The 13,219-nt window shown below is 39.8% G+C and overlaps 1 protein-coding gene across 7 annotated transcripts in view; it reads left to right on the forward strand.

The window, feature by feature from the left end:
- The window catches only part of TTLL5 (tubulin tyrosine ligase like 5), a 144,142-nt gene that overhangs the window by 45,113 nt on the left and 85,810 nt on the right, over positions 1–13,219 (forward strand). For all 7 annotated transcript variants that reach the window (XM_072865306.1, XM_072865307.1, XM_072865304.1 and 4 more), the window contains exons 16-23: positions 975–1,016; positions 4,120–4,233; positions 4,618–4,709; positions 5,323–5,385; positions 6,332–6,370; positions 7,301–7,446; positions 8,466–8,757; positions 12,931–13,051. In XM_072865306.1, coding sequence (XP_072721407.1) covers positions 975–1,016; positions 4,120–4,233; positions 4,618–4,709; positions 5,323–5,385; positions 6,332–6,370; positions 7,301–7,446; positions 8,466–8,757; positions 12,931–13,051 — 909 coding nt within the window. The remainder of the gene's footprint in view (positions 1–974; positions 1,017–4,119; positions 4,234–4,617; positions 4,710–5,322; positions 5,386–6,331; positions 6,371–7,300; positions 7,447–8,465; positions 8,758–12,930; positions 13,052–13,219) is intronic.

Raw genomic sequence — 13,219 nt, forward strand, 5'->3', positions numbered from 1 at the left:
TGCAATTGCTTTGGTTTGACTCTCTGAGCATTTCTCCCTCTAGGGAAATGAACAATTTAGTTGCTTCCTTTGAAAGGAAAAATCAGCTTATTGTTGATTTGGGTTGGATCTCTTTCAATTAATCATAATCAATAAAGGGACCTCAACCTGTTTTGTATAGACCAACTGTAGAGAAGAACTTGGCAGTAGTACAGCTAGAAATGATAGATAAGTCTCTTGAGAATCCTTTCTTACACCATTTGCTCCTCTTGGGCATTGGAGAGGAGGAAGGCAGCCTGAATACCACCGAAGGCAAGAAAAATCTAAGCTCCTATAATAATAGTTTTCTTTTGAACCTACCCTTGTCATTAAAATGGTCTTGCTTGTAGGCCTGATGCCAGATAAGTAATACAGGGTACTTTTTGACATTCTGCTGATGTTTCTACACCTGTTTTGGAATGTTAAATAGCATCTTGTTTCTCCACAAGAACTGGAATATTGTGAGATATTTAAATTAAATGGCTTCTGGAATTTCAGGATTTTTACTATTTTTTTTTTTTTAACCCCCTCTCTTCTGTGAACAATTCTACTTGACAGCATCTGTTTCTCCTTAATACATAGCTATTAAATATTTTCCTCTGGGTAAGTCTTATCTTACAAAAATACAAGTTTTGGTCATGAGAGTTGAGTTCATTCATCCATTCTACAGACCTCTTTTCTGTGTGCTTTTGAAAATTATGTGTATGTCCAGATGCATTCTGCACAGCTGCACACATCTGAGGTTAGGATTAGTGCTGCATTTGGAATGGGGACAGAATACATTTGTGGAGGATATGAGGAAGATCTGAACTGAGATGATAGAAGCTGTTAGCTATATCTCTGGACTTCAGTTATACCCATTTGCTTTAGGGTACTCACCACTCCTCTTTAACTCAGGCAGGGATGATAGTGTCTTGGAAAACACAAGGTTTTTATTCTCTTTGTGTGTCTTGCAGCGTCCTGTGTCTGCGCAGTCGCAAACAGCAAACACCAGGTTGGTAAGTACCCTTCAGCTCCCTTCACCAATATAAGGGACACAATTTCAAATGTTACCTTGCACAATACTTTTGGCGCAATTGGTCCCAAAATATATTTTGCAGCTAAGTAGCCTGGTGGGGGGGGAAGACAACAAGAAAAGAAGAGATGGATAGGTACTGGCATACGTTTCCATGTGGCAAGAGCAAAGGTTAGAAAAACATTTACATCAGTTCTAGCAGCTTGAAAAAAGAGTAGGTGAGGTGTGCTCAGTCAAGGTCAGCTGGGTCAAATCCGTCCAAGTTTTTAAGCCTACAAGTATTTCTGAACTGCATTTTAAAGAAATTGGATATAGATGTTTAAAGATAAAGTTGTCACTCTGGTCATCAAATGATGAAGACAGTGGCAGCACAGTGTTCTGGATTTGGTAGGCTACTGAAAAGGAAGGTGCAAAAACAAAGGAAGAGGTGGTGAAAGCAGTAGCAAATAGTGTCACACCAAAAGGGAGGAGGAGGAGGAATTTTTGTCTTGTGTACTGCAGGGGATGGAATAAGTCTGAATGAAAAGGATAGCACAAGTGAATCTCTATTGACAAAATTCAGGTGGCCCCATAAAAGAAGTAATTATTTTATGTGAGACAGTCATCAGAAGGAAACTGCAAAAATTTGAGAGTGAACTGGGTCAAAATAGATACAGAGATAAGAAGGATTTATTAAAGATAATGGAAAAATGTAGAACTATTGTTAGCATAAGTCAGACTGATCTGCCTTTCTAAATGTCATATTTGGCACCCTCCTTGCAAGCCATATGGACAAATCAATGTTAGTTTACAATTCTAAGCACCTGGCTGTGTGGGGACACAGTAGGCATTATTTTGCTGCTGGGCTTCATGTACGAACCTAATAGCGATGATTCTCATTTTTTTTGAGGTTTCCCAGCGGGAAGGAAGGTAGGACAGATGGAATCATCTTGAGAACCTATTTCATTCTATGCGCTGCCATTTATGCCATTTTGTGTAAGTTTAGCTGAGGCTAAGAGAAAAGAGTCTTATTGAATAATGAGGTTTCATAGAGAATAGAAAGGATCTTTGTGCCAACTGCTGTCAGTGCTTAGTATAATTAGAATCATGATGTGGGAACCAGAGTTGCTTGCAGAATTTGGAGATAAAACAAAGTGGTTGGATTTATCTATACTTTTAAAGATAAGCTGGGCCACAGGGGAAACAAGATCTTTGTGAAGTTGGAGACATTTCTGTGCTACAGCCAGAGAGAATTCTGCAGTGAAACACTGAAAAAAGTGTTTGTGCAGGAAGTTCAGTAAAGTTAGAGTTTTGCTCTAGCATTTTGACAGTAGTGTAGTTTGTTCTCAGGTAGGAGCCAGAGCTTCACTAGTTGTAGGAGCCTGAGCTGCCAATACATAGGCATACATTTTCTGTTTGTAATCAGTGAAATAATCTCCATTGTATTGAGACAATGGAGATGACTTCATTGAAGTATTTCCTTAGTAAGGGAAATAATCTGATAGGATGAAACATTTCCTGTAATATTCTCTTTGAGCAGCAGTTCGCACATGATGATTGTTATGGTAGTGTCAGGAAATGGTTTTTAAGAGGAAGTTACCTAGCAGGAGATTTTAGAGGAAGTTATTAAGCAAAGTTGTTGAGCTGTGCTTTTGAAATGGAGGAAAGCCTAGGAAGAAAGACTAAAAGCTTTTCAACTTAATGCCATCTACAGCATCAAGCAAACCTGTTTGACTACTGACATTTTTATTTCTTCTGCACATGCTTGTGTCTCCTACTTTCTCATCCAGATTGTCTCATTTTCTGTTGTTTTATTTAATCAATTTTCATTAGGCTTAACAAAATGTTTCAGCTGGCACCTGCTATGTCTGTTTTCTCTTTGGATCTTTTTGTGCCAATCACTGCAGTGTAACCCATTCTAGTGCAACACCTGTTGCTTTTGCAATTGCTTCATCTGCAGATTCTGAATAGCCACTTGCAATTTCTAATGAAACAGAGAGAATGGAATTAAATTCCAATAGTCCTTACAAATAAAGATACAGCCTGATCTTGCCATGAGTTTTATTTGTGTCTGAGCTGTATGGGATATTCCCCTGGGCTTATCCAGTTTAAGGTTTGTCATGTTTTTCTGTTCTTTCTAGATTAATAAGGCTCTCTGTGCATTCTTTGGTCAGTATAGTGCTAAAAGAAAATTTGAATTTTGTATAAAGGCATGAGACCTTCTCAGCTAGACTCTTTTAATGCTATTTTTACAGAGGTAGTTTATCTGAACTGGGCCTAAGACCAGCTAAAACGTAGTTGAGAACATGTTCAAAGATTTCAGTCTTGCTAAGATTTTAAGATTTTATAATCCTGCTAATTTGAAGATACTTTGAATTCCTGTCCTTTGTTAGAATTGATCAGAACTGCCCATCAGGTTAAGAATGAGCTTGGAGAGACTGTCTGCAAATTATTTATTTTTTAAATTTGCATATGTATGCAAATTTGCATGATGTATCTACATACATATACAAGATCTGCCCGTTAAGTGTGAGAAGTAGCAAGTTGAGATCCAGCAGTATAGTAACAAAAGAATAACAGGTGGTGAACTGAATTCTTCACTTTTTTTCCTGCAGCTTTATCTCAGCAGTGAATTACAGTTCTGTTTTCTAGTGTAGCAACACAACTGGAACAGAGAATCGTGGTTCTGGTACCACTGAGGTGTGAATCAAAGTGTATTTGGGGCCTGTGAGTGTGAATGCTGGCTCTAGTGCCCCATGGGTGAGGATTTTTCTGTATGAAATCCTGGCTTTGGTGCTTTTGGGTATGTCTCATGTTTTTCTGTAAGGGGCCAGAAGTGTAAATACTGGCATTGATGCCTGAATTGTGAGTCCTGCTGTGCTAAAAACTAGGAATGTGAATACTCACACTTAGTGCCTGCTGGGGTGTGGACTCTTCAACAGCTGGAGTGTGGAATTGTGAATTCTGGCTGTAGTACTCTGGAGTCTACACTCCAGAGTCCCCATTCTGCTGGGAATGGGGTCCTGGAATTTGAGTGTAAGCTTTTTTTTTTAAAAGTAAGTAGAGAGAGGAAAAGGGAAAAGTCTGGATTCACACTGTCTCTACAGCGTACCCGTCCTCTGTCTGCCAGTGATGCTGAAATTAAAAACCCGATGCCCTCAGGCAGGGAAAAAGCAACAGGAAGGCAAGGCAGCTCTGTGCTAGGTCTCTCCATGGAGGAGGTAAGTAGGCTATTAAATATATTTTATTTACCTTGGCTTTCATGCAATATGTGGAGTTATTTGCTCAGCAAAGAGCAAGTGCATATAGATGAAAAACGTGACAGAAGAAGTATAATTTTTGAAACAGAACTGCTGAGTTTTACTGCTGGTACTGCCCTTGCCCTCAGTCATGCCAGGCATACATATGTGCTCCAAGCAGTGACAGACTCCTTCAGAATTTAAATGCCAGATAAAATTGCTTAAGGATATCATATGTACCCAGCTCACTCCCAGGACTGCAGTAATAGCCTTGTCCTCTGAAATGCAGAGATTTTTCTAGGATTCATTTTTCATTGTCTCTATTTTTCTGGCTTTTTTTTTTCCCCCCTCCCTTTTTATTCCAAGATAAAAGTTCTTCGTCGAGTGAGAGAGGAGAATGAACGGAGAGGAGGCTTCATCCGGATATTCCCTACCCCATTAACATGGGACCTTTATGGGTAAGAATAAGAATCCAATAGGATAGCTCAGTGTTGCACTGATGCTCTGTGTTGAGGGATATTCTGTTAGGTATATGTATATCAACCAGCTTAGCAATCAGAAAGACACATACTGAGGGTTTTGGTAGAGTTTATTTTAGTGTTGATGATGCTTTTTACTGATCCCTTGTTTTTAACTGCTGCTGCTTTGCCTAACTGCACCTCATGGAAGGCTATCAAGCATTGTTTCTGATGTTGCTTTTTTGTCAGAATAAAAATGTCTTCACTTCAAATGATCCATTCCTGCTATCTGCTTTTACATCCTAGAGGTGTACATACTGTGCACTCTGCCATTAGGCCATAAAGACAATATAGGACTCCTCCTGTGAGTGATACCGTGTTATGCTTGTCTAATTTTTTTTTCCAGTCTGTAATGTTTCTCTGTGTCTCTTACCTCACTGGGAACTTCAGCTGAGAAGTGATAGCTCTCCCCCTTTTCTCTTTTCTGTTATGGTACAGCATATTGTCTCAATCCACTTCTGGGATGTTTTTTATAGCTCATTTATTTCTGTATTATGCTGCCTATCATTGTGCTGAGCTCTATCTTGATAAATCTTGTGTTTTGTTTTTCTAGATCCTTTTTAGAGCACAAAACATCAATGAACTACATGCTGGCTACACGTCTGTTTCAGGACAGGTAGAAAGCTTTTCTATTTGGGAGGGAGGCAAAGGGCACAAACAGTGTGAAAAGGATTGATTCCTCACTTATCCAATGTTACAAACACCGGCCTGTGATTTACAGGGGTGGTAACAGTTGCATGTCTCTTCTCTAGTGTGCCAGTGACTGTGGAGGTTTCTCACATTTTTACGTGTTGCATTTCTGAATTCAAGGGCAAAAAGGACAATACACAAAAGGAATGGGAGTCATTGGAGTAAAAAGATATGACTATAGACATGAAAAACCTTCATGCACCTAGGTTTCTCTATGAAGGGATTATAGGTGGTCCTTGCTTACCTTTTGTTTCAAATTTAAAGTCGCATTACAGCTTGTCTTCATGTAAAGTAAGCACTGAAATTTACTCCAAAGGTTTAGTATCCCTATCTCTTGACCTGTGCAAGCATGATTTGATGCCTCTTTCTCTGGGTTGTGCTTGGGTGGTAATGACAGTTCATGCCGCTAGCTGAACTTCCACTGAGAGTTGTATACAATATCTTTCACTCTGTTTAACACCCTTCTTTCTCAACAGTTTTTCTTATCCAAGTTTGAGATCCACAATTAAGTAACTACAGAGTAAGGATAAGGTGGCTGACTGAGGAGACAATATTTAGAGAAGCTCTTCCTGCATCAGCACTGTACAATTTTCTTTTTTTTTTTTTTTCCTGTGTACTTTCAGGGATGTGTCTAGATGGTAGCTCCAAATGACACCTTGTCCAATTTAAGCCAGACAGATGAAAGCATCAATTGTAGAACAGCTGCTCAGATTTTCTCTTTTGTAGCCTTTTTTTTTCTCCTTTAAGATAGAACTCAGAAGGAATTATGTAAATTTGGCCTTTTCATTGTACATATGAAAGACTTTGGAGGCTTTTTAATCCAGTCGATGACCCAGAATGGAAGGTAATTTTTGCTGTTTTTCCCTTTGTAGGGGCAAGATGAAAAGAGACTTCATCACTGGGAGATCCCGGTAAATGGCTTCTTAATTAAATAATTTGTACTTTGTAGGATTTATTCTAAGTTTGGATTTCCATAGCTTCATCTTCCAAGTCCTGGGTCAACACCTTTTCTACCTGAAATCCATCAAACTAATTTTAGAAAAGTAAATACAGTGAGCGAAGAGTATCCTAGCATGTGGAGAGCTTAAGTTTTGTTGGAGTGGACCTTAACATTGCTACTCTTAGGCTTCCTACTTTGGCATTCCTACCATATTCATAAGCCCCACCATTGAACTCTCTCAAAAGATCCTGGGATGCATGAGGGTTTTGGACTTCATATACCCATATATTCTCTTTGCTAGATCTAAAAGATAAATGGAGCAACAGGAATTTTCTGTGGATGGTTCCCACTTATACCATAAAGAGCACTCTGCTGGATCTTTGTGCACTGGCAGAAAGTTGTTATATTTGTCTCCCTTAAGGAATCTGGCAGGGCTCCTTTGCCCTTGGTTTAGGCAGAACTTGTAGAAATGTTGTCATTTTTCACTTAGATTATGTTAAAATTCTTATCTCTGACCAAACAGTGAAGAACAAGATGTCTACATAAAAGGTTCAGAAGATTGGACTCAGGTCCATGTGCTCTCTTCCCACTCCCCTCCATTGTTTTGTCATCTTGCAATTCAATTTACCCTATTAATTGTGCCTTGAGCTGCTGCATGATGGGCAGATGCTGCTTAGTCATGAAAGTATGACACTAGAGAGATGGTGTTCTGTAAAGTACTTGCAAGACTCCCTTCAAACATTTGCAGGCTTTAAATAGAGCAAAGTTAGACTGATCATAAATATATCTTCCCTGTGTCAGGAAAACGGCTTCTTGAAGAAATTTAATCTGCTGAGTCTCTTGTATCATCAGGGAGAGAAGTATAAAGGGAGATTGAAGATGTCTCTATTATGCTTCCCAGAGCAGGTCTTAATGGAAGGCTGGATATGAGGCTGGAAGCTGTAGACTCTCATGCTCTCTTTTATGAGAGAAAGCTTGTTTCACTGGAGTTACGGAAGCGACGGCGATGTCATGGCAAGGCTAGAGCAGCACGGACAAGATCATCAGGTATGCATGGCTAGAGTCTTAAGTGAGCAGCTAGTCAAAAACAAGCAAGCAAGGACTTTTTAATTTGAAATATGTGTGAATGGGGTTGTTCTGGCCTTTGTAGTCAGTAAAGGGATTCACAGGTTGAAGTTAATAGTTTTCATTTCAAGTGTTAATAGTTTTCACTTCATTCCTCTTATGAGCTTCCTGCCGCCTTAGTGCCTAGAATTTCATTCCCACCATTCCACATCCCCATGTATACGACTGAAGGTAATCAATATTTTCTTGAAGATGAGCTTGTGGTTGCATTTTGGGTACAAGAATTCAACAGTATGTGTGCATCTATAGTCCTCCAGCTTTTCAGAGAAAGATGAAAACTTGGGACCTCCAGGCTGGTTCTCCTACACATCAGTGATTCTAAGCTGTTGGAAAGAGAGAAATCCTTCTTATCCAAGCTGATGTGGGAAAAACTTAAAAGGATACAGAGGTGAATGATCCTCACAAGTGGCTGTTCTTGAAGCCATTTTCTAAACTCTTTCTAGTAGCTATGTGATACTGATTACAATGGGAGAGATTGTATGTTATAAAACGATTTTTGGTGCTATGTTAAGGTATGTGATCTTTATTGGCACATGTGGAAGTTTAGATTTTGTAGCTTTGGTTTTTCTGACACACACAAATACAAAAAATTAGTATATACGTCAAGTATGAGTGTATATATATGTCAGTATATATGTAAGAATCAGGATAAAATACAGGAAAATGCCTTTTTTTTTTTTCATTTGAAAAGTTAAGACAAGAATCTTGGTCTGTCTTCTCTGATACTGGGAAAATGGGCTTCTCAACTGTTTGATACACAAGCAGAAAGACAGAAAGAATAATAAAGGGCAGCGATACTTAAGGTGCTATTCTAAAATGGTGGTGTTCTGTCCTTCTAGCAGAAAAGAGTTTAGAAGTAACCCAAAAGGTAGAAATAGCAGGACAGTCTTCCCCACTTTTTTTTTTCTTAACCAGCATAGGTGATTTCTCCTCTACTACAGGGATATCAGAACCAACAAAGCTGTCCCTCAAGTCAGACACAGAAGGTGAGGAGGAAGAGGAGGTAGATGCAGATGAAGACGAAGAGCTAGATAGAACTGTTGGCTCTCTTTCGGACACCCAGGTGAAAAGCAAGCCAAAGCTCTCTGACTTGGTGAAAACTACTTGTAAGGAGAGGTTGCCAAAAAAACTTGACAAGAAAACTGGAAATGGAGGAGAGCAGTTTCTTCCAAAAGCAGACTCAGAATCTCAGTTTAACTTGCTGCACATTCTTCAAAAGCATGGAAACCTGAGGTGAGAGATTTCTGCATATTGCCTTGAGTTTTGACTAGCAGCTAATATTGGTTAAAATATGGAGGATGTACCCTTAGTGCCACGTTATGAATGAATGTGAAGAGATAAGAGGACCCTAGAGAAAGGGGCCTGGATTTTTGTCTAACTGTGGGCTGCCTTAACAACTAGTTGGCACAGAAGGGAGATAGTTGCAAAGACTGACAGTTTACTTAAATGCCTGACTTGTTAGATCGGTAGCCATAGTTTACATTGCTATTCTTTAATCTGGTGATGTAAGCTGTTCTTTGGTCAACTCAGGCTTCTAAAATGCCTCTCTGTCTTAATGCAGGATGCCTGCTATTGAATTCTAAAATTTGTCTTTTCATTCTTTGCATTTCCAACGAAGTGGGTATAAACACATGTTAAACTATCCAAGAAAGGTTGGGTAGGAATACCTCAGTGCTGCCTCTCCATAAAATTAGTTTTCTCATTTTTGTGCTTTTATTTTTGGTGATAAAATGTTTACCTCTAATTATAATCTCTAATATAAATCTCTTGAACATATAATTATATGTTCAAGGTCATCCCCTCTGAGAGCAAGATAGGAGGTCATTTGAGAGTGACAAGTTACTTTAACATCTCATTGCCTGCTCTTGAGTATGACAGTGTGGAGCGGAGTATGTTCTGATGTATGGCTCTGTTGCTTGGAAAAAAGAGAGGTGCTGGAGGAGATTGTATAGAATAACACCAACCAGGGTCCTACTAGATGTTTAGAAGCATGATCCTCCCCTTAAATGTGGGTAGTGACACTGTCTATTTTCAGATGGACAGGAAGGGCAAAAAGAAAAGAGTGATCATATATATCTGCATAGGAGGATTTTACATCTTCTAGATGAGAAGCAGCATTGTTTTCTGTGAAAAGCAGCATTGTGAGCCGTGAAGATTTCTTGATTTCTGTGAAAAATGTCCAAAGGTAGAGATAATAATTGTTGCTTGTTGTTGCTTTCTTAGTTTAGTTTCTTAGAGGATTTATGAGTTATCAAATAGATTTAGGGATTGTTCTGATGTCTTCTTGTGGCAAGGACATTTGCTGTCATGACAGGGAAGATTCTGAAACCTGTTTTGAGGACAAACATAGCAATGCTGTCATCTACCTATATATAGAACTGACTCCTGCCAAGAACAAGCTCTGTCTGGTGTTTCTGGCAGAATCTTGCTCAGCACCCAGTACTGTTGGGATTCCCCGCAGAAGTGTGTAAGACTTGTGGTGACCTCATGTTCCAGGATTGTGCTGGGCTTGGCCCCATCTGATCTGTCATTGATGAGAGCTGTGCTTGTGGGGTCAACAGGCAGAGGAGCTGAAGTAATGATATTTTTCATCAAGAAGAAACCAAGCCTATTCCAGTCAGTTTTTGTAAGTGGTAGGACTTCTCTCTCTCCTTTAGTCGGCCTGATGAGGCAATTTCTCTGCCTTCCACACATTAGGTGTTAGTGGTGAAGAGTTGACAGTCAAATGAAACATGTTGCCCCAACTGTGCCATTCCCAGGGAATTAAAAAGAGAGAGAGTTACTTGTTCCTGCATTTAAGGCCACACGTTTCAATATTCCACACACTGGAGGAGAGGCAGTGTTATACAAGGACCTTCTTCAGTTTCCCACAGAAATATCAGGTGCAGGCAAAGAATTGTATTACTGTGCTGATGTTGATAACGGGGGTCCTTAATTCCTGCCAGCACAAATCTTGAACTCCTGGTCACAAGATGTTTGAGTTGCACCTAAAACAAACCTGGCAGCCCTAGAGAGCCCTCAGGGGAGAGCCTTTTCCGATATATGGTGGCCTGATGTATAGAGTATTAGTTCTTATTCAGGGTTCAGAGTGTTCTCCTGATGTTCCACACGTGTGGGAAGAGAAGGTAGGTGTGGTGACTAGTAGCATACAGAGCTCAGAGGCGTTACAAGGCCTGCTGTGCATTCTGGAGTTCACTTGAAGACAGGAATTGTAACCAGGTATTTTTATCATGTTTTAGTTACTGTAGTACTGGTACAGATATCCACAGAGGATGTTAGTTCGAGACTCTTGTGAAATCATTTGCTTAGCCCCTCTTTGGGCCTGGCATGGTCTTCCAGAAGCACCAAAAGCTAATGATTAAGCAGATGCATAGATACTTTTAATGCATTTTATTTTAACTTCAATTCTTATCTAAATTGATGCATTGATCTCTGTAAGTGCTACTATGTTGTATGATTTCTATGTAACACTGTAACAAAGTGTTAATGAAATTACAGACATATAAAACAGGAAGACTAAATTTCTGGACTGAGTTTTTAGTGAAATTTCAGGGACTCATGCACATGGAGTCATGAGGACCATGTAAGTATCTGAGAATATTCCTGAGAAGCAGAGAAGAAGTAGAGAAAAAATGGTGAGGTTCCTCAGGAATCAGTCTGAGTCTGATTTTAATAATCAATTCAAGAATGACCCAAAATGTAGAAATGTGCTAATGAAATTTGCTGATGGAAAACATTTAGGAGTTATTACCATGAGAGAAAAGTAGTGGAATAAATATGGGAAGAACTGGATGACTTGAGGATAGGAATATTATAACTAGGATGAAATTCAGTAGCACAAAGTGCAAGGGCATGCTTTTTAGAACTAATAATTTACAGCAGAAATTCTATCAGCTGGGTGTTCATCAACTGGAAATCAATTGTACGGAAAAGTATTTTGCATGCTTGTTGATCACAGGAGGTTTGCGAAGCTCTAGCTCATGCATGCATGAAAACACCAAATGTGGCCTAGGGTTTATAGCTTGAGATACTTCTGAGACTTCATGTGGAATATTGTATACAGTTGCTATCACCCATGTTCATGGAAGGTCAATTGTGACTGGAACAGGTAGATATGAGCTGCTAGTCTCATCATGTCACCAGTGTGGGTGCTTTGTTAGAAGACACTGAAAGATGTGGATAGTTCACACAAATAAAATGAAAACTATGAAAGGATGTAATTACTGTTAATAAATACATTCACGGTAGGAGACCCATCAGGGATGAAATTATTTAAGATAAAGGACAATGTTGGAGAAAGAAAAAGCAAATATAAACTGCTCATGAATGAAGCTAGGCTGGGTAGTAAAAGAAGGTTCCTAGTTATTAGAACAGTAAGTTCTGGAATAATATTCCAGGAAAGTAATGGGTTGAAAACTCTAGTTTGTCTTAAGATGAAACTTGATAATTTTATAGAAAAGATTAGGACATTGCCTGTGACAGAAGGGGAATCTGTCACTGACACTAAAGCCCATCTTGTTCTACATCCTTATGAAAAAGAAAGGAGAAATCATGCTTGGCAATTCATGGGACAGCTTGTAGCAACGATGTGGAAAACTATGAGGAAGAGTGGAGACTGGGAGAGCAGAATGTTGGAGAAGAGGGTTTAGGCCAAGATGACAATGAACAGAATTAGGCAAAGCTTTCAGCAATTTCTCTCACAACAGATGCATACGCTAAAGTGACTACCATTGTGAGGGAATGAGAAGCAATGTGTCCCTCCCAGTCCTACCCCTGTCCTCTCCTCAGTTCATGCTCACAGCTTCCTGACACGTTCAGTCAGCTGCACAGCAGATTTTGCTGATGTTCTTTCATTCTTCAGTGGTGCCTTACTCAATGAAATTTGGCTTGTGTCCTTGGGCCAGCAGGGGAAGAGCTCACTTTCACAGATCTAATTCTTTCATTTCCAATGGGAATTGCAGGGCCTTTGTTATAACTCTGGCACCAGTACCAAGCCCTTTATTTTATGGTCTGTTGTTGTGGTGTTCAAAATGCTTGTGAAGACAGAGGCCCAAGAAAGCCTTGAATTTGGTTTAAAAATACACAGTTTTGCTGATGTTCATGTTATTGGCTTTTGGAGGAGAGTAGCTAAGGCTGTGAAAAGGCAAGGAGAGCATTCAATTTTTAGAGATGATCTTAGAGTGTGTTGTCTTTTGTATCTCCTGCAATACCTCCCCCATCTTGGTGAACTGAAGGTCTCCTTGAAAATACTGGTGGGGTGAAGGGGTCCTCCTTCCCTTGAGCTTCAACATTTGTGCACCTAGGAGGTCCTTGCTGACCGTACTTTGGTCCATAAGCTGTGCCTGACTGCTATAACTGTTCCCATTACTACTCTGAAGATAGCTGACTGATTCTTTTGGTCCACAGCAAAGTGCAAGCTCGCAAGGCTTTCTCTGCCTATCTACAGCATGTTCAGTTGCGACTGAGGAAGGAGGCTGGTGACCAGATCCAGAATCCTGCCTGGGCTGCCAAAGAGGATGAGCAAATGGTAAGAAGCTTTGTGCTGGCCAAACTGAGAAGCCAAGCTGAAATCTGCCTTGAGAGTTTTGAGGTCAGTTCCCATGCTTGGAACTGAAGTCCAACTGACATTATAGTTGTCTATCTTTGTCCAGCTGCCAGTGCTGTATTTTTAATATACAGACAAGGTAGGAGTGCT

The sequence above is a fragment of the Ciconia boyciana genome, chromosome 6 (genome assembly GCF_034638445.1).
Source record: "Ciconia boyciana chromosome 6, ASM3463844v1, whole genome shotgun sequence".
In the NCBI taxonomy this organism is placed as follows: Eukaryota; Metazoa; Chordata; class Aves; order Ciconiiformes; family Ciconiidae; genus Ciconia; species Ciconia boyciana.